General features: G+C 45.0%; 2 protein-coding genes across 3 annotated transcripts; one reads left to right on the top strand and one right to left on the bottom strand.

Annotated features, from left to right (window-relative positions):
• Window positions 1-573: 573 nt before the first annotated feature.
• On the bottom strand, window positions 574-14,755 carry rbm41 (RNA binding motif protein 41). Its single transcript, XM_007891040.2, has 7 exons — window positions 14,683-14,755; window positions 10,234-10,350; window positions 8,412-8,604; window positions 7,280-7,484; window positions 4,387-4,865; window positions 3,403-3,550; window positions 574-2,494 (listed from the first exon to the last, which is right to left on the bottom strand). The coding sequence occupies exons 1-7, from the start codon at window positions 14,688-14,690 to the stop codon at window positions 2,394-2,396; spliced, it is 1,251 nt and encodes a 416-aa protein (XP_007889231.1). The 5' UTR covers window positions 14,691-14,755; the 3' UTR covers window positions 574-2,393.
• Window positions 14,756-15,178: 423 nt separating this feature from the next.
• On the top strand, window positions 15,179-21,009 carry LOC103177071 (cytochrome c oxidase assembly protein COX11, mitochondrial). 2 transcript variants are annotated; one of them, NM_001292497.1, is given in 6 exon segments: window positions 15,185-15,310; window positions 15,829-15,956; window positions 15,999-16,225; window positions 17,485-17,640; window positions 19,158-19,283; window positions 20,315-21,006. In NM_001292497.1, coding segments are annotated over 5 exon segments (765 nt in total). In that variant the 5' UTR covers window positions 15,185-15,310; window positions 15,829-15,883; the 3' UTR covers window positions 20,498-21,006.
• The last annotated feature ends 1,054 nt before the right edge of the window (window positions 21,010-22,063 follow it).

A 22,063-nucleotide genomic window follows, 5' to 3' on the forward strand; every position in this document is an offset into this window, starting at 1 on the left:
GGAAACACAATCCTATACAAACCTAAATTGTAATCTGCATTTTAAGGGCCGAAGGGAGTTTTTTTTGTAGTACTTGATGGCCAGTGTAAATGCTACACAAAGCCAAGATGTACTTACAAGCATGCATGGATCCATGCTTGCATGTATAGATACCATGAGAGCTGTAAGAGCCAATGGTGGCTATAAAAGTACTGCTCAGGCTTCTGTTCTCTCCACATTGCTCCATTGAGTGAAACTTTGGTCTTTGTAGATTTGTAAAGGCATATTGCTAAAGTAGGATTGAAGTAGACAATAAAGATTGACTTAGCGATACCCAATACAATTCCATTGAGTCATCAATTACCAGGGTGATCTAAACTGGTTGCCTTCCACTAAAATTTCTATCGCCTCATATAAAATAAGATTATAGTGCAGGAGGGGATGGAATGGTTAAATTTCCATTCTTCCCGATTAGTACACCCCATAGTGGAATGTAGATTAACTAATTTTTAAAAGATGGATGATTATGTAAAAAAGGGTAGAACTACAATTAGTCATAGGTATGATTATACTATGTAATATAATTTATATTATAATTATGAATTATAATACTAATTATATTATGTATATAATATTATATATATTGGGCACTATGACTCCAGCATTGTAGGGACAAGGGGAATATTATGTGTGGAGGACATCCTAGTCCTAGGTCAATTTTCCAATTGAAATTATTCTGCTCAGTTGCGTTGCTGTTACGTGGATAGTCATCACAAATGAGTTGTCACAACAAACCTTTTGCTCACAGAAAAGATACAATGTAAAAAAAACATAAAACCATTAACACTGAGCTCTGGCATTAATGACTGCATATATATTTTAAAAAATTAAATATAATTCCTGGTCATGGAGGAATTTTTAAACTGTTCCTTATTTTTACTTTTCACACAACTACTTGCATCCAAAGGCGATTCTTGAACCACACGAGTGGACAATTAAATGACTTATCTTTGGAAACTTGCACCTAAATCACTGCTGAGGATAAGAGTGTATAATGAAAATCACAAGCCAACACTCTATCCCGATCTGCATCTGCCCAATGAACCAGAATATTTCCCTGCGCAGGAAACGATCATTTGTGAACGGAAGCGTTACTGCAGGGGAGTGCTCTTAGGCAGTACTCAAATGCACTGCAATTAACCAGGAAAGGATTCCTGGCTTGCTGCAAAATGTACCCATCCAAATAAGATTAAATAGCACAAATCGACAAAATCACAAGCTGCAACTCACTGTATGTTTGATGGGGGCAGGAATTCTATTCTCAACATGTGACTGGGTGTTTTTGGTACTCAGACCTATAACAGGTACAAGCTGACAAAACTAACAGAGGTGCTCTGTAGTTACAAGAGATCGAACAAGTTAACCCTCACACGTGAATAATTCTTTTTAATTTAAACAAACACAGTAAGTAAAGACACGCTCCGTGTGGAGGGTGAGGCTCGGAAACTCTGGTTTCTCTTTCTTATTCTAAGTGCTCCAGGGCCTTTTTTCACTCCATGGTGCATCCCATCCTCTTCTGCTTTTCACACTTCTTTACTGTGTGGCCAAATAGCTCATCTACATTGGTTTCTTTTTAAATTTCGCTGGACATCTGTCATAGTGTGAAGTGCTGATTTTGGGAGTTTTACGGCAAAGTAAAGGTTGAAACATTCCCTCAACGCGAGTTGGTCTGCGCGAACAAGATCACAAAAAGCACAAAGCATTCAGAGGATGCAGAAATGATCTCATTATGTAGGTGAATAAGTGTCAAAGTGAGCCAAGGGCATACTTTTTCCCAACCCCAAGATCTTGCTTTTGGTGGTTCAGGACAAGGTCTGTACCCAAAGACCTAGCTGGCACTCCAGTTGTATTCTCCACGTAGACCATAGGAGCAAGATTGATATTTAATCACCAGAAAAGGAGTTATGGTAAAGAGAGAACACTCAGTTGACCTCAATCTTGACTTCGCTTGACAACTAGGTGTACAAAACTTGGCTACTATTTTTGTTTCCCTAGCCCAGGGACACTAATCGTGCCTTCTGAGACAAGCCAATTCAGCACAGGCCAAGGATAAAATCTGCACCTCCTTGTCTGAATGCCTCAGGGTGACTTGGAGGTTTCGGGTGAACATTGACTTGCTCATTTGCTTTTTTTGAAACCAGTGAAGGTGTGAGTTATATACAGATGGTTGTTTCTGATGATTTTATGGCAATGAAACTTCAGGTGAGCAAATGGACCAACAGATCTGAAATTCTGTCCCTTGTAGACAGATTAGTGTCGGCCACGTTTCAGTCTTGCAGTGTGCCTATGGCTCCAGTGACTGAAAAGGCCATTGCACTGAAATTCCTTTCAGCCATCATTTCGGAACAACCAAATCACTGGTCACATCCATGTTGTCCGTACTCTATAATTATCGGCTTGCCCATGAGGTTGTAGCCATTCACCAGAGTCAGTGCTTCTGTTGCCATCTCAACACCTAAGAAGAAAATGAAAGGCAAACTAAGTTGAATTTGTACAATTGAGTATTGAAGTATTGTAATTCAACTAACTAAATAATGAACCTTGCAAAATAATAATCCTTGCATTTGATATAGCGCCTTATCATGTCTCTGAAACTATGGAACTACAATAAAGCGGAACCACGTTACAACACACCCAGGATGAGCACTGCCTCACTTATAGCTCTAGTCTACTGCGGACCCATAACATACGTGGAGGCTTCCTGTACTAAAGTCATGAGGCACACCCAGCTTCCTGCACTTTGGAGTTTGGTGGCGAATCCAAGTCAGTTAGATCAGTACAGTACAGTGAAAATGTATTATCTTATCTTATCACTTATCACTTATCTTCTGGGTCCAAACGATCAACTAGCTAACTTCCAAGTAATCAGGTCGCTAATTCAGTCACTTTGTATGTGGGCATAAGCACATGCTTAAGCTTTTACTGATGTCGTTAAAAATCACCTGAGCTATTGAACACAGAAGGTAACAGGGTTCCTCTGTATCAAACTGGCTGTGACCTGGATTTGCCCAACAAGCCACAATTATAGGACACTGCTTAAATGTGTAATAATAATAAAATAATAATCCTTACATTTGACATAGTGCTTCATCAAGTCGTTGAGACATCTCAAAGCACTTCACAGGATATATGGTAAAGTGTATTGATTGTGTATTTGTGGGCGAAACGTGACAGCGAATTGTGCACAGCAGTGTCCCACAAACAGTCGTGGATTGAGTGACCAATTATTTTTAAGTATAGAAATAGAGACAAAAATATTGTGGTAAATATTTACATCTTAAAACCTTTCTACTTGGTTCACTGGGTTATTTATTAGTTAAGCATTGCTTGGGACTGGCTTCCCTGTGGTTTGGAGATACATACTTGGGAAGGTGATGAATGCTTGTCCCTTCATTCGACCTGTCAGTAACCTGAAATGAAGCTGAGGCCCATCCCTCTCCTGAAACGAAACAAACAAGGAGAAAAGGTCCTCTAGCGTAGCTTTGGGATTCAGGTTTTTCAAGTACAGGACCTGGAAGGGGGTGGAAAATTAGACAAAAAAGAGATGGAATTAAAAGAGGATAATTGCAACCTTCAGTCACACATTAATGAAAGGTACAATCACAGTCCCACTCCTGCAAAAGAACCAAGTTCCTCCGATACAACCAATATCTACATGAAGGGGTTTGGAGAACCTCAAGCTCTACACAGCGAACACCATCTCAAACCACAAAACTGGTCTCAATTCCAATTCCATTATAGGTTGCTTCATTAGAGAGGCCACACGAACAGCTGTTGTATAATAGGTGCTATATCAAAATGCAAGGATTATTATTATTATAATCCTTACATTTGATATAGAGCCTTTCGGCTGGGAGGACGTTCACAGGATATACTGTAAAGTGCAGTGACTGTGTTTTGTGGGTGAATACGTCAGGCAATTTGCATAAAATAATGTCCCACAAACAGCCACAAAGTGAGTGATCAATTTTAATTGGGAGATTGTTGGCCAGGTCACTGGGAGAAAGTCCCTTCTCTTTTCGAATAGCGCCATGGGATATTTAACGTCACCTGCACATGCAGATGGAGCTTGGTTTAAGATTTCATCCAAAGGATGGTTTTGACTCCTTGGCTCAGAGGTGCTGAGATGAAATATAGCTCATGACTCAAGATAAGCACAGGACTGGGGATTCGTACATACGGCTCCAGTCCAGATAACCTAATGGTAATATCTTTACTCACTGTGCCATTCGTGGCGGTGGAATTGGGAAACTTCATCATAGCCACACTGGAACTTGTTTTTAAAAAAAGACATTTATTCATCAATAATCCCCCGTGAATTAATTAATCAACAAAATAATCACATACCCGGCTTGGTTGCCCTGGATTATAGCTTGAAAATCTGGGAATCATTCGGATTTCCTCCTCGGAAAGTTTATTCCTCCTGATCTCTTCTTCGGGAACAGATTCCACTTGCTGAGTCACTCTCTGAGGGCTGTGAGGCCCAGCACTGGGGAGGGTTCTGATGGGCACTTTGACAGAGAACCTCCTGTTGCTCTCCACTTTGGCCTCTTGTCGCTGATTTCCCCACTGGTCAGCAGGACTGACGTCACAGTACGATTGTGTATATGGACCCGTCACACCTCTGTGCGGGCCAACTTCGCTGGTCGCTGTGGAAGGGATTTCCATTGAAGACCGTGGCCTGATCTTTGAAGGATCTCCCGTTTCGCTGGGATTGCTCTCAGATTTTGGTAACAAATGGTCACAAATCATTTCCAGCTGTTTGATAGGATCACTCTGGTCTCTTATACACTTCTCATCTGAAGTGGAAACAGCAGAAGTCACATCTGCACACAAACAGGTTACAAATTCACTTTGCAGTATATTCTGTGAACCTCTGTCATTACTGTTCAAGGAAAATCCCATCAGAATCTCCTCCCTCTCCCTCCCTTACCTTGTAGATAATTTTACATGACACCACATTACTTTCAAATATAGGTTTTATTAAGGTGGAGTCCTGTAGCTCAGTGGTTAGAGCACTCGTTCGATTCCCGGCAGCGCGAAACCTTAGGCAAGTTTCCTTACTCCACACCTGATAATAATCCCTCAAGAAAAAAAACAATAATAAATTGGGTCACTTCAATCCACGACTGTTTGTGGGACACTGCTGTGCGCAATTGGCTGCCATATTTCACCCACAAATATCTGGTCAATTCAATTTACAGTATATTCTGTAAAGTGCTTTAGAAAACATAAAGTCTAGAAAACATGAAAAGTGCTATATCAAATGCAAGAATTATTATTATTTATTATTAATGTTTGAACAGACAAATCAGTTACACTCTATCCCTTATACAGATATACTAGGCAACAGGCAGAATCAATATCATATTACTTTCTATCACTTCTCTTTCACTTTTAATGGTCACTTTCTTACTAGAGGTAAATTCCCTCAACCCTGTACACATATTATTTATATATATATCGATATCGATTCCACTGGGAAGTGCGCTGACTATCTTCACAACTCCAACCATTTCAAAGTTACATCTTTCTTTTATGTGTTTCTAACTCCACCTCCCCTTGTCACAGAGATAGCCCCCGCCCTGAACATTCGGTTGCTATTTGAAATATACCAATGATATACCGAGGTGATAGTCAATATATTTCTACAGCCTCCTGAAATCAGGAATGCCCTGGTAAGTGGAAACCCAGATCCGGCGATGCCATGCACTAATCTATGCCACATTGGACCAGAATTTCTTACAAAATACAGTTTAAAAACAGCTAACATATCTTTTAGCAAAGCCATTTAATAGATTGATTCTGGAACTCAAAGACTAAGTGCCGCATTGTCTCTTGTGAAATTTCACAGTGTAATGTTGTAAATTGGATTGAGCTCATCTTTCACAACACAGGAACACTTTACTCATGCAATACATACTTAGAACTTGCATTTTTACAGCTTCTATGTCAAAATGACTCAATGCGTTTTCAGTAATTATTGATTATAGTGACTGGTTTTGAGGGTTAACACAGCAGCTAATTTGTGCACAGCAAAGTCCCGCAAACATCCAACAGGCAAATCACCAATTCACCTGGAGGATCATTGACCAAAACACTTTGAGAATCCATCTTTGCTTTGCAAACAAGGTGTTAAAATCTTTAACATCCTCAGTTTAATACCTCAATCTGACAGTATAGGCTGTTACATTAAGTGCTCTTCAGCACTTAATGCAGCAGCCTATACTGTGAGCTCAAGCCATGTGTCTTGAACCCACAACTTTGACACGGAGGCAAGAGTGCTGCAGCCAAGCTTTACATGTGTAACTCAGATCTAATTATGAGAAAACAAAAATCCCTGTACCATGAAACTGTCTGAATTTATGACCTGTAATGCAAAAGCAAATTGTAATCAATGTAATTTCCCATGTGCTCCAATCAATTATGCCATATTTAATCAGAAGGTGCAGGCAACAGATTTAATTAACCCTCAATTTCTGGCTAATATGTATCATTTTCCAACATGCAGAATAGGAGAGCGGGTGTGTCTGCACAAGTGAAGCAGGTTAACTTTTCCTGAGTAGCAACATTAAAATATATCAAGTTTAAAAAATGAGCAACACCTAAAAATTCTATTTCCACACATTGCCCTTTGTCAATGTGTGGAAATAGATGTGTGGAAAAATATTCCTGGGTGTAAGCAGATAGTGAGCATCAGGGAAGGAAGAGGGTGCGACCACACCCAAATACAACCCCAACGGCCAATAAACTGCAACTACAATCATCGAAGATAAACTATTCAATGGACTGCCTGTTGGACTGAGGGAGGTTTCAGCTCTGAGTCACTGATAACAAGCCATGACCTGGGACGTCCTGACGTGAAAGGCGCCATGCAAATGCAAATCTGTTGTTGTTCTGTGCTGACGTGCCAATGTGTTGCGCCACCTCGTGGGGAGACATTGCTCAGCGCCCAAGCCTTTACATTGCATCACTGAGGAGACTCACTTTCCTTCAAAAAGAATGAGCTGAGATCTGTCGGAGGGGGTCGCCCTCAGCTCCCAGTTAATAAAAAGCACCGCCTCAGAACTACGTATTAAGGTATCAGGGTATTAAGGAACCGGGGCAGGGGCGGGTAACGACCCGAGGGACAGATCAGCCATGATCTTATTGAATGATGGAATAGGCTCAAGGGGCTGAATGGCCTACTCCTGTTTCTATGTTGCCTGGGAAACAGTGCAGTGAGGGAGATAACATAAACCTTGGTAATACAGCGCTTTCAGAAAGCTGTAGCGATCTGTTCCCTGGAACATGGCCTTTTCGATTTCCATCTCCCTCCTGTTCAGTGGTTTACTCCCCGCAAACCTCTGCGGCATCGAGCGAAGGCGCTGTCGCTCTTCGATCTTCTCCTCGATGGCGCGGAGTCGTTCCTGCACGGCCGCGGGATCCGCTCCAAGTCCGGAAAACTTTGGGAAACAAAGCGGAGACGAGCATTCAGCGCGCACGCCATGTGGGAGGGCTGCACCTGCTTTCACATCTGCGATCCTCTGCCAGCAGGCAGGGTGCTGAGCAGACACCAAGTACTCTCCAATAGGGAGGGTGGGTAGATCCCAGGGTCACTGTCGCTCACCTTCGGAGCATGGGAGCTGGCAGCCTGTCTACCCAGCCTCTGCTGCTGTTGCGGCACACGGACCCGAAAGAGAAGAATGGGGGAGACGTTTCAAAATTATATTAAAAAACTCTCAGGGAGAAGGCGAGTGTTTCTGTACGTTATATACCAATGACCGATTCATTACTGCTGAGAGAAACTGGTTAGTTGAGAAAGCTTGCATGATGGAGACATTTTAGAATGTAATTCCAAAGCAAAACCGAGACTTGCTCACACTTTTCCTCCCTTCCCTATAAAACAAAGTCACAGACGCAACTAAAACGGATAACTCAGTTTGTTTTAGTTCAATATTTTGGCATTCGGGGCTAACCTGCTGAAAGTTACAAAAACAGGCTGGGAAATTAAAGACCATTGAGGAACTACAAAGCTGATATATTTTGCTGTTTATTCTATATTTGAAAACAATATATAGGGTATTGTAGGTATAGGCAGACGGTGGAAGGAAAAAGTGATGATTTTTTCAAGAACAAATTAAATAAGATTTCTGTTAGGAAATAATGTCTCGGGATACAGGACATGACATGTGCATGCAACTGCCAGGATGGCGAACCTTGGTCTTCTTTCATCTAACAATTCTTATGTTCTTATGATGACTGGAGCTGAAATTATTTCCTTCTTCTCTCCCCAAAGCACATTCATCCACAGGTTCGGGCAATCCAAAAGGTTGATTTTTCTCTAGCTGCCTTTACATATCATTTGGCAAAAGCCTCCAATTATACCTTACCTTGACTAGAGATTCCCTATCTTGCCAAAGCTGAATTTCTCGATCTGTCAGGCCAAGCTCTCTCAAGCTGGCAATCTCCCCATCGCCTTCCTGTAGAGCCTGGAACTGAGACAAACTGAGTGCCCCTGCTGCCTGGTCGCCAAATGGCTTGTACAAGGCAGCAGGAGCAAAGCATTTCTTCTTGGCCAAGCATCTGTGAAAAAATACAGGAACCATTAATGGTACTAACTAGGCACTAAAACCTTTAGCTATGGAGTCCTGGCAGCTCAGTGGTTAGAGCACTTGCCTCGCAAGCGAGAGACCTGGGTTCGATTCCCGGGCAGGGCGAAATGTTGGGCAAGTTTCCTTACTCCACACGCCTCTGTTTACCGAGCAGTAAGTCGGAACCCAGTTGTTAATCGATTGACAGATTACTTTTCCAGGGATAATAATTCCTTAAAAAAAATTGGTCACTTCAATCCACGACTGTTTGTGGGACGCTGTTGTGCACAACTGGCTCCCGCGTTTCGCCCACAGAATATCCAGTCAATTCACTTTACAGTGTATTCTGTGAAGCGTTGTGTGAGGCCTCAAAGACGTGATAAGGCACTACATAAAATGCAAGAATTATTATTATTATCCTGAAAAGCTCTCTGAGACATTACAACAGAGTCATAAGGCCTTATATCAAAAGCAAGGATTATGACAGAAAGATGGCTGGGTATCTGAAAAATTAAGATTAAATTGAGCTTTCTTTCTGATCCAACAGCATTTACTGACTCACTGGAGACAGAAACCAAGGTTTTTTGTATATCATAAGGGCCAGTGATAATAATAATCCTCGTATTTGATATAGCATCTTATCACATATTCAAGACATCTCAAAGCGCTTCATAGAATATACCGTGAAGTGAAAATGCATAACTTTATACTGTAAATTGATACATGGTGGTGACAGTTTATTAAGTTAAGTAATTTTGTAGATGTTCTCCATCCCGGAGCCTCTCCGCCTAGCCTCCTATCTTGCCTCCTTCAAGGCCCGTCTCAAGACTTTCCTCTTCGACCGTGCCTTTAGTCATCTTCCCACCCCCTGCCCTCCACCCGGCTTGACTCCAACCCCCAGCTCGGGTGCAAACCTTTAAATGTCCAGTGCCTTGGGACATCCTCCTGACTTGATAGATGTTGTACAAATTTGTTGTTAATGTCGATAGAGGATCTATATTGTTCATTTATCTATCAAGAAGGTAGGATATCCATTTTTGTAAATAATCTAGTTGACCTTTATGTTTGTAGTGCTGTTATTAATGCAGAGAAGCCTTCAAATTGGTAGAGTAGGGTTTACGTAACTTCACTCTCAGAGAAAAGATGGGATTTGCTGCAGTGACAAAGCCCCTGTTTCACCTTCATGACTGATGTAAGGAAGTTCACATCAGTCTTGACGGTACTGAGTGAGAATCTCAAACTTGGTAAAAATCTAGTCATTAAAATTTAGCTACATTTCAGTGCTCGTCTCGTTCCTCAGTTAAGAAACAATTGTGCAACCAGTATAAATCAGATAAAATTAGAACTTGGTGTTCAATTGAAATCAATAAGATCTTTGTAAAAGTGTAATTGGATAGCTACTTGAGGGAATTGGGTAGGTACTTGAGAGAATTGGGTAGGTACTTGAGGGAATTGGGTAGGTACTTGAAAAAAAAACTGCAAGGTTATGGGGTAAGAGAGGGGGAGTGGGACTAGTTGGTAGCTCTTTGAGCTGACACAGGCACAATGGGCCAAATGGCCTCCTTTTGTGCTGTAAGATTCTATGTATTGGGTTTCAAACTAAATGGATTAATATACTTACTCTTCTAGGGATACTGATGTGTCCAGCTGGTGTTTCAGGAGGTTTTGTAACTGTCTCTCTCCTTCGGTTTCCAGCTCCTCTGGTTCAATGTCCTCATCGCAAAGACGACTGCTAACCCTATACAATGGGGAGGAGGAACAAGAGAATTGCGTCTGCGATAGAGGAATATTGGAAAGGGGTACAACATTACTGAGGACAGCGGATTGTAACTGGGCTGTGGCTCCCAATCTCAGCCAATGGAGGGATAAATCCTCCAGGAGAGGAAAGGGAAGGGGTTAGCTGACTCCAAGATGACGTGCAGGCAATGGAATGTCAAAATCAAATCAATCCTCTGGTGGTCTCGATAGTCCTGATTCCTGAGCCAATGCAGGTTCAGGGTACTCCAGGGCACGAATGACAAGAGAGACCAGCCAGTCTGGACCGTTACTAGGACTTAAAGGAGGGGCAGGGATTCTTCCTACTCCATTCCTGTTATCCCTGCAAACCAAACCCTTAGCTGGTAGGGTGGTCTTCGCTAGACAAGTAAACTTGCCAGACCACTAGTGTAGTTTTAGCTGGTTAGACTCCAGTAGTACCCCACACACGCTGTGGAGGATGTTCCCAAGCCTCGACTCTTGTCCAACCATGCCTAATACTCTCCAACATTAGGTAAGCAGGACGAGACCCTTCGGAGAGAATGCACATTCCATTTCAAACATGGAAAGTTTCCACTGTAGGTAGTAAACATGGAACTCTCAGTTTGGTTTGGATACTCTGAAGCATGGCATTATTGTTTTCCACATGAATCTGACCAAATTAAATAAACAGCAGCAACAAAATTACATTTGTATAACGCCTTTCACGTCGGGAGGCCGTCCCAAGGCAGGGTTTCGGACCCGAGTGGAGGTGGTGATGGGTGGGGGGGGAAGGAGGGCGATCGAAAGCACGGTCGAAGATGAGGGCCTTGAGATAGGTCTTGAAGGAGGCAAGGGAGGGGGCGAGGCGGAGGGTTTGAAGGATGGGGTTCCAGAGGGTAGGGACAGAGTGGCAGAAGGACCGCTCTGGTGGGGGCGGGTGAGGCTGGGGACGTGAAGCAGGCCGGAGCCCACTGAGCGGAGGAAGCGAGCAGGATGGTAGGGGATTAGGAGGTCGCAGAGGTAGGGGGGAGCAAGACCATGGAGGGCTTTGAAAATGAGGACCAGGATCTTGAACTGTATCCTCTGTGTGATGGGAAGCCATGGATTGGGCGAGGATGGGGGGTGATAGGGTCACAGAGCCTAGTGTGGGAGAGAATATGGGCTACAGAATTCTGGATGATCTGTAGCCTAGGAGTTGGGGACGCCGACAAGCAAGGAGTTTGCATAGTCAAGCCTGGATGTTATGAATGCGTATATAAGGGATTAGACGGCCTTTGGTGTGAGACAGGGGCGGAGCCGGGCAACTTGCAGAGGTGGGGGAAGGCAGAGCAGTTCATGGCATGGATGTGAGGGAGAAAGGATAGTTGAGGGTCAAACAAGGCGCCAAGGTTCCGGACTGGCTTAGTGAGGTGGAGTGTGCATCCGTGGATGGTGATGCTGTCAGTACCTGAGGTGTGAAGATGCTGACGGGAGCCAATCAGGAGAGCCTCAGTCTTGTTAACGTTCAATTGAAGAAAGTTAGCTCTTATCAAGGACTTGATGTCTGACAGACATTCTGTCAGGACAGCAGTGGTCCTGGAGTCAAGGGTGGAGGCAGAGAGGTCGAGTTGGGTGTAATCCGCATACATGTTGAAGTTGACCTCATGTCTGCGGATGATGTCACCAACAACAAAATTACATTTGTAAAGCGCCTTTCACGTTGGGTGGACGTCCCAAGCTGCTGGACAGCTGGACAGACAAGAGTTACGGATCCGAGCTGCGAGTAGGGGTGGGGGAGGGTAGAGGGCGAGGGGTGAGAAGCAGGGAGATCGAAAGCACGGTCAAAGAGGAGGGGCTTGAAATGGGTCTTGAAGGTGGCAAGGGAGGGGGCAAGACAGAGGGACTGCAAGATGGACTTTCAGAGGATGGGTGCAGAATGGCGGAAGGCACGCCTGCCAATAGTGGGGCGATCAAGGCGAGGAACGTGAAGCAGGCAGGAGCCCGCTGAGCGGAGGGAGTGAACAGGATGTTGGGGGTTTGTAGGTCACAGAGGTAAGTAGGAGCCAGACCGTGGAGGGCTTTGAAGGTGAGGACCAGGATCTTGAACTGTGTTCTCTGTGTGATGGGAAGCCAGTGGAGTTGGGCAAGGATGGGGGTGATAGGGTCATGGAGCCTAGTCCAGGAGAGGACACGGACTGCAGAGTTAGCTCTGGATGATCTGCAGCCTGTGGAGGGAGGAGTTGGGGAGACCGACAAGCAGTGAGCTTGCATAGTTGAGCTTCGATATAATGAAAGCATGTATGAGGGTTTTGGCGGTCTACTCACCAAGAGGGAGCAAATAGATATTGAAGAGGAGGGGATCAAGGATACGGCCCTGAGGGACGCCGCATGAGATGCTGCAGGGGCTAGAGGAGAAACCGTTTGTGGAAATGAAATGGAAGCGATGTGAGAGGTACAATTTGACCCAGTCAAAAACAGAACCGTGAAGGTTGAGGTGAGAGGAGAGGCGGTGGATGAGGATAGAGTGGCCAACGGTTTTGAAGGCAGCAGAGAGGTCAAGGAGGACGAGCAGGCTGAGGGAAAGTGCAAAAATTAAGTACAAAAAAAATGCAAATTCAACTGTAGTTCATCTTAAATGGATACACTTGCAACATTAACGTTTTTTCAGAAACTGATTGGACTCCCGTCTTTCCATTCATCTCAGTAAGAACTCATCCCAACACTTTTTACCAGTAACTTCTGCTTCTAAAGAGGCAAGCTTAGCCAAGTGACACCCTCAAGCAGTGCTCCAAAAGCAGTGATTGCACTTTGATAAATAACAGAACTGAAACAATATTGAATTATTCCTTCAATTTTATCCCTAATCTCTCCTCTCCTGAAGATGGTAAATCACGCTGTAACATAGTTCCCTTGTGATATTGGCTTTCAGGTTCCTTGCCCAAGTGGCCATTTTTCCTGTGTGAGCCTCATAAGTACAGTATCGGCAAGTTATACAAATAGTGGCCACCACAGTCAAGCCTGATCTGCTCTCAGCTGGTGCCCACAGGGAGGCGGAGGGACAAGGGTGGGGTCAGTGATCATCAGCAAGGAGCTTGGCTGCTTTTTCCCATTCTGCAACCCAACGAACAGGAGTGTAATTGCATCATTGGCAGTGTTGCCCACCTGGAATCAGCAAATCAAGCACTGGCAGTGTCTAAACTTGAGACCTTCCATTCTGTAGAGGTTGGGACAGCATTACAAGGTGCATTTGAGCCACCTAGGAACGTTTTTTTTAAAAAAAATCATTTTTAAACTTTTGAGCTTCCTTGTTTTGGAAACACAAACAATAACACAAGCAGCAACACACTCCCCTTTGCTAGGTCAAGTCTTTCATTGAATTGCATCTTCAAAGAAAACTAAGGTTCAATGCAATACACCACGTTTATCCTTTACCAGGTTTTGCAGGCACATGGAGGTGGCAATCGATTGAAGAAGCACGCCTTATCCTAATCATTTTATCATTTATCAATTGGCAAGGTCAACCTACTGGAAATCTTTTTTAAAATGATAATTATTAAAAAATTGATTAAAACTTGCTCAACAATAACACCGGTGTCTTGTAAACAACCAGTACAATAACACTTTATTGTTCCTCTTTATTTTTTTGAAGCTTTGAAGGTGGGTCTTCTCCCAGGCCAACAGCCCCTGGAACTACCGAGGTAGGAAGGAATGTCTTCCCTCCTCCGAGTGGCATCACAGCCTTTGCCGGCTGCTCTTCACGGGCATTAAGTGCACAAAGGCAGCCGTTTGGCCCATCGTGTGTTGGATCTTCGAAAGAGAAATCCACTCAGTCCCATTTACTTGGGTTTCCCCCCCGCAACCCTTCCAACAACTCGAGACACGGCTCCGATCAGAAACCCAACAAGAGCAAGACTTGAGCGTCCGTCCCTCTGCTCTGAGGGGCCAACGCCCCGGATTTTAATTTTTAAAAACCATGGAACCTCCACACGGCCAAGAAACCTGAGGCTACAGAACAAAAGGCGGTGAAAAGAGAAGGCTGTCATTTAACAATCCGTGGCTTTGTTTGATTGAAGGGACGTCCGAGCTCCAGTGGAGCAAAGGCTTTCCCTATTTTGGGGAAACCGCTCTCTTTGCGAGTTCCTAATGATGTTGCACTTGTTTCCATGGCTGTTCCAGACAGCCATCACCCTCCCCCCCCCCAGTCTGTTGTTGGGGTGTTCAGAGTCAGCACTCTGAGCCGCCCCCCAGACTGGAGCAGAGCCCCGCAGTTGTGCTGCTGAACCAAAGCGGCACTGGCGGCTCCTTCCTGATATAAAGGCCATTAATCCTCCCTCCCTCTCCCGCTCTGATTTACCTGCGCATCTTCACTCAGCTCCTTCTCACCCAACACAATAAGCGGCAGCGCGCCTGCGCCTGGCCGGCGCCGTGCACCCTGGGAGTTGCAGTCTCCCGCTCTCCACCGGCTGAGCGAGTGGCGGTGTCACGTGGCTTACAGGCACGACAGTGCCCGGCATGCACGGCGGCCCGCGGCTGCGGCAGGAGGACGGGGCGGTGGGGGCCTCTGCTCGCAAAGCAGGACGGGAGGTGTAGTTCGGTACCGGTGAGAGTGGCCGGGGGTCCTCGCCTGTTTGTAGCTGGTTATGGTAAATGCCGGTAATTACGTTTCGTTTTGGAATTACATTTTTCATTGTGGAGAGCGAATCGCTCCGTTTTTAAAAAAACTATTTGTTTGCGGACGGAGCCTAAAGGCAGTGAAGCCTACCCGCGGAGAGCAGTGGCGGGGTGGGTGGGTGAGTGAGGGGGTTCGGGGCAGGCAGTGGTGTGTGTGCTCGCGGGCGGGGACCGGGCGGGCCGCCATGTTGCTGGCGGGGGACCTGCAGCCGGTGGGGGCGGTCACAGCTGCAAACCTCAGCCCTCGGGGGCAGCGGCGCTGACCTCCCCGTGTCCGGCAAACACCGGCTGCCCGTCAGGGTTAACGGGAGGTGAGTGAGAGGATGACCGGGGACCCGCCTGACCCGAGGCCGAGACCTCCACAGAGAGAATCTCCTCAATCGGCCCTCAATGACAATAACATTAATAACAATATTATTAATAATAATAGTCCTGTCCTGTGTGCGCCCTCTCCCCCTCTCTCATCTGAACACCTCACCCACTCACGTGTGTAAGGGTTTACGGCCTCTGTTTGACCGACTGCGGCCTGGAATACCGCGGTCCGGCCCGCGCTCACCAGCCCAACCGCGACCGAGGGCTGTGGCCCCCATTCTGGTCTCAGCCATCTCCAGACCCCACTCCCCCGGGAACACAGTCACCAGTTGGCTGTTTGACATCAGACTCCGGGTTTGAGTCCTCACTGTGGTACACAGCGCCGCGTGAAATGCGTGAGAGGATTCCCTCAATGACAATAACATTAATAACAATATTATTGTTAACCCCGTTCTGGAGTGGTCATTAGTCCTACTTTTGATGTGTCCTCATAGCTGTTGTTTATGTTTGATTTCAGATGTTGGAAGAAGAATATTCTCTTATTTGCACAGTGAACGTTACCCGATAAGACCATGATCCGGTTGAATCCGCGCTCCCCCGGGCTGTGGCAGCCCTTATGTTGGACAAGGACTTCCAAGGTGTACCTGACCGCCACGTGCAGAGCCTGCGCGAGGGCAGTCCAGCAAATGACCACCCCAGGACTGCGCCCAAAGCTTAGCCAACTTGTGCCTCAGAAACTGAGCTTTCAGCAGCCGAAACGAGGCATGAAGCGCCATAAGAATCCCTTCACCCAGAACCAGGAGGAAGAGTGGAGAAGGAGGAATAAAACGGTGCTGACGTATGTGGCGGCTGCGGCCATCGGTATGATCGGCATGTCCTACGCAGCAGTGCCTCTGTACAGACTTTACTGCCAGGTCAGGAAAACCATGTGCTTTATAATGAGGTGTGATAAGGCGCCATAGCAAATGCAAGGAATATTATTATAAGATCATAATTTTTGGTGTAGAAAACTTGCACTGGATTGTTAAATGCCATATTCAAAAACTATTCAGGAAGACAAAATACTGATTTTTAGATCAATAAAGAAGTGATATTTAATACCATTTTTTTAAAAAAACTTTGGGGTTGCTCAGTTCCATAAAATATCCACTGTCGTTAAACCTGAATATCCATTAACTCGTGGAATTTGCAGAATTACTTCTCCCAAAGGCATTGGCCAGTGCAGAACAGAGCCAAGAGGATAATAATAATAATAATCCTCGCATTTGATATATCGCTTTTCACGTCAGGACGACGTCCCAAAGCGCTTCACAGAACACACTGTAAAGTGAATTGACTGTATATTTGTGGGCGAACGCGGCAGCCAATTGCGCACAGCAATGTCCCACAAACAGTCGTAGATTGAAAATGACAATTTATTATTGTTTTTGGTTTTGGAGGATTATTATTAGGCTCTGTGTGGAGTAAGGAAACTTGCCCAAGGTTTCGCCCTCTGCCTGGAATTGAACTCAGGTCTCTCACTTGCAAAGCGAGTGCTCTAACCACTGAGCTACAGGACTCCACTAGGATCAGGAAAGTCCCAATGAACTGATGTCAGCAATTGTGTGTTGCACTGGGCTCCAGAGTTAGGGAGGAGAGGTCACTCAGGTTGCAACTTTAGATCTTCTTCCAGTGACTTAATCAAAAGTTTGCCAAGGGCTTTTGGCATCAGACACCCCCCATATACACACACACACATTCACACGCATACATACGTACATACCTGAATGCATAGCATGAGTGACCTTCAGGAAAGCATGGAGAATGTTCAGTGTTTGTTGTGTCATATCGACCTCTCCGATCCCTCCGTTCAGCAGGCTCCAGCCCGCTCCACATCTACCGCCCGGCCCACCCCACCATCGGTGGTCGGGCCTTCAGCCTCTTTGCCCCCACCCTTAGGAATTCCTTCCCACAGTCTGTTTGCCTTGCTCCCACCCTTGCCTCCTTAAGGCACGTCTCAAGACCCTCCTATTTGACCGTGCCTTCGGTCACCTTCCTACTCCCCCCTCCACACCTCCTAATCCCAACCCCGTGCTCGAGTCCGAATTCCTAATTGTCCAGCGCCTTGGGATGACCCCCCCCTGACGTGAAAGACACGATATAAATGTAATTTGTTGTTGTTGTGTGTTTCCAGGCAACAGGGCTGGGGGGAGCTGCAGTGGCCGGTCACAATGTGGAGCAGGTGGAGACGATGACTCCTGTGAAGGACCGAATTATTAAAGTCGCTTTCAATGCTGACGTTCATGCCAGCCTACACTGGAACTTCAGACCCCAACAAAGTGAAATCTATGTAAGTGAGATCCAGCTACAGCCATCAGCTGGCTGTGGGGAAAACAGGATCAAGTCACTAGCCAAGAATAATTAAACTTCAAAGCGGTTCCCTGACTGTCCAGCGCCTTGGGACTTCCTCCCGACGTGTAATTTTGTATTGTCACCTGCATGGTGAGAGGTGTCAATCTCTGTGTCTTTATGGAGCAATAGCTAAATCTACAGCCCTGCCTTCCCCCCTCCCCCCACACACACACACAAGAAGGATTGTCAGTTTACTTTCCCAAACTACCAGTTATGCAGGAATTTTTTTACAGCCCGTTTTAAAAATAGTGCAGGTGTTCATTTTGCAACAACTTTCATAATGCCAATATATTTCAAAGTCAATCTAGTACCATGCCAGAGTTATATGGATTGATATTTTTAGGGATCAGTTTAGACCTCCACAGGGTTTGAAAGTATTTATCATATGTGTGAAAACAATTTTGCATTGCACGCCAGTTCTGAACACAGCACTGTGCTCCATCCGTAGAATTGGTTTCAGCTGGGTATGGGGTCATCGATTAAACAGTTGCAGACATTTTACAGTGCACAAGTTCCGGCGGGCGAGTGGGGGTTATTCACCGAGCTATCAGGATATTTAACAGTGACTGTGATGAGGGGCTGCCTCAACTGATGTTCACTTTGACATGTGATGTTTCTGCTGCAATTTGTTTAGCGAACGACTGACCATTTTGTGAATTACATATAAGGCCTTGAGTCCTCTCACCAGTCTTTTCGTCTTGTCACTGTATGTATGTCCACTGTTTCCCCCTCCCCCCAATCACCACAACTTCAGCACGCAAGCTGTCCTAATTCTGGTTAATAAAACCATTAAAGTAAAACCCAACTCGGGGAAGTTTTGCTGGTTACCAAATACGCCTTTTCATTCGAATTAACACATGGTTAGCGCTTTGACTTATAGATCAGAAGCTGTGATTTAGAACCCACACTGCGGCTTGTAAGTCAGCATTTAGGCTAATGTTACTGGAGCATTCATTAGGTAAGCTTCATTGTGCTCCTGCACACAGTGATTTTATGCACAACTGTTACAAGAAGACTCCGATAAGAGCTTGTGAAGCAGAGAGCTTAATAATAATGTGATCACTCAATCCACAATTGCTGTGCGCGATTGGCTACCAAGTTTCGCCCCCAAAGTATACAGTCAATTCACAGTATGTTCTGTGAAGAGCTTGGAGACGCCTCAATGACGTGATAAGGCGCTACATCAAAATCAAATTATTAATATAGTTTAGATGTTGTTTTATTGATGTCCTGGTGCTGTTCCCTTTGGCCAGCTGCTGAAATAGTCTTCAGTGATTCTGTTTGTCAAGCCTACAAAATACAGTCATTACATTTTACTGTAAATCACATGAAGCACTTTCAGACGTTCTCCTGACCTGAAAGGCTCTAGACCAAATGCAAGTATTTATATTATGAAGTGGCACTGATCAGACTCGAACCTCATGAGCCTTTGTTTTGTTTTGAATGTTTGCTCAGGTTGTTCCCGGAGAAACTGCCCTGGCATTTTATAAAGCGAAGAACCCTACTGATAAGCCAGTCATTGGAATTTCTACCTATAATGTGGTGCCCTTTGACGCAGGGCAGTACTTCAACAAAATACAGGTACAGACATCAAATCAATGCGGATGAGTAACCAGAGGAGTGAACCTGCTGATAGACACCCTGGGTTGCTCATTTTCAGATTTCTGACTGAAACAAAATAATTAAACCTGAATGCAGAATACTGCAGATGCTGGAAATCTGAAGCAAAACAAGTCGCTGGGAAAACTCAGCAGGTCAGGCAGCATCTATGGAGAAAGGAAAGTGAATCAATGTTTCGGGTCCACGACCACAGTCATTCTGACGACGATTGATTGGCTGCCGCACTTTGCCCACAAAAAATAGTCAATTAACTTTACAGTCTGTTGTGTGAAGCGCTTTGAGACGTCTGGCAGACACGAAAAGCATTACATCAAATGTAAGGATTATTATTATCCCGTCCCACGGTCGGTGAACCGATCATCCCCATGTTTCGCCCACAAAACACAGTGAATTCATTTTACAGTATAGTCTGAAGCGCTTTGAGATGCTTTGAAGATGTGATAAGCGCTATATATCAAATGCAAGGTTATTATTATAATTGTCCTCGGCCAGCTCTCCCATCCCTCAAAGAATCGAGTTTAAAATCTTCGTCCGTGCGCTTAAAGCCCTCCACAGCCTCGCTCCTCCACCAACCTATCCACTTCCTCTGCTCAGCGGGCACTGGCCTGCTTCATGTACCATGCCCTGCCTGCCTCACCATTGGCGCCCGAGCCTTCAGCTTTTCTGGGGAGTAGCCTACATGGGTTTGGATCACCAGACTGAGGGTATGTGTGTGCCTCCCAGTGTCATTGATCAGCCAGCCCAGGCAGGTCAAACTTCAGCAATACCTTGAAGTACACTTGGTAATCACTTCACCAGTCTTGGAATGGTGAATGGCTGAGTGGACCTGCTGCCGAGATTTGATCTGACATCTGGCATTGAAGCTACTGAGCTCAGAATAGAGAAGAAAGGGTACATTTGTGAATGAGGAACATTCAGTCATTTTATCAATGGCCAAGTCTTTGGTGGCGGCAAATTTAAGTCTCTCTCTCTTCTGCCTCTCTCTGTTTCAGTGCTTTTGCTTTGAGGAGCAGCGGCTGAACCCCCATGAGGAGGTGGACATGCCTGTCTTTTTCTACATTGACCCAGAATTTGCTGAAGATCCACGGATGGCACGAGTGGAAACCATCACCCTCTCGTACACCTTCTTTGAAGCAAAAGAAGGACAAAAGCTTCCTTTGCCTGGGTACAACTGACAGAAAATTCTTGTGAACATTTCACGCGTTATGAAGATGTCCTGTTGATTGACATTAGGCCTGAAGCGGGAGCCGGTAGGACTATTTCCAGGGAGAGATTTTCAGCTAAAATACAATGAAGCAGCAAAGTCTTAATCGATAAGCCTGCAAAGCTGCCTGCAATGTAAATCAGATAAAGAACTGGGTTTGTAAAGTGGATAATGAACTCCCACAACTGAATACATCCCACTTTCCCCTCCAAGGAGAGGGTTTAGCTCCTGAAAGCATTTCAGTGATATCCATAGTTTGGCCGAGCGACAATATAGTGACCAGGCTGTCATTTCCAGTTGGGCACCATAGAAAAACAATCCAAATCTCTCCCAAATTGCCAGTAATAAAGTTTCACAGACGGCTGATGTTCTGCTGCCTGATCGTATTAGCATATTTGATAAATACAATATGCAATCCTTATAATAAACATTGTGTTTGCATATAGAGCCTATAATATTAAAAAATTTCATAACAACTTTAAAGTAAGTACTATTTATTGTATTGCCTGTGATTTGTAAGCAAATATGGCAGCCAAATTGCACACGACACTCCTTCACTATCCTGTCTTTTAAGAAGATGCAAAAGACCACTGGTAGCAGATCATCATTAGAGCAACAGATTGTCAACTCCGCTCTGCCTCCCTTTGGCACCCACATACTCGCTCCCAATGTTGCCGTCTTCAACTCCTCACTATCAAGTAAGGGAATTTCAGTGGCTTCCCAGCCTCACAATGAAGGAAGCCATTTATCTTGCAGAAGGGATAAGATGAGCCCTTTCTAGGTAACCGAGCCACTTCTGGTGGAAGTCACCCAATGAGTAAGGCCGAATAAGAAGTTAAAAAAGGCTCAGTGAAAATTTCTTCAAACATTTCTGCTGGTTTTATTTTTGTAATGGTGAGTTCAACCTTGAATTTTAAACTTTTAAACTTTCCAAAACTTGATTTCCAGGGAGTTTAAAACAAAGGAACCAAGAAGCAAAGAATTCTCAATTTATCGTAAACACACGATGCAAACGAGAACAACACTTGCAAAGTTAATAATTGCAAAATGCTTTTGCGTGGTAAAGTTAAAAAAAAGTTGTCCCTGATGACAAATTACTCTCAGTGGGTGAAGATTGGCTGCGTATTAAATGATGCGAATACGTCACAGTGTTCAGCATTTTCAGGGCTTTGTTTCCATTTTCATTTGTTCAACTGAATTCTCATTCCGTGATGAAGGTTTTTTGGAGGGGTGGGTGGGAGTTTGTTCTGAGCTTCTTCCCATCTGTTATACCGGGCCTCGCTGCTCTACAGTCTCTTAACCCTCTCTCCACGTGTGAGCCTATGCAGTGTTGCGTGGGGGCAGTGCAGCCGGTAGTGAGTTTGCCCCCAGCTGACCTCTACAGGCCCACACTTTCCAACAAGATTCACTCCACAGCAACCTGAAGTGTGATGGTTTCTTCTACTCCAGGAGCAGCGGCCAATTTTTCCATATCAACCTCTGCCCTGCCTGAGACCAGCTAACTCAGCTAAGACAACGTTGCTTTCAAAACTGCTCT

Source organism: Callorhinchus milii, unplaced genomic scaffold (assembly GCF_018977255.1).
Source record: "Callorhinchus milii isolate IMCB2004 unplaced genomic scaffold, IMCB_Cmil_1.0 Scaffold15, whole genome shotgun sequence".
NCBI lineage: Eukaryota > Metazoa > Chordata > Chondrichthyes > Chimaeriformes > Callorhinchidae > Callorhinchus > Callorhinchus milii.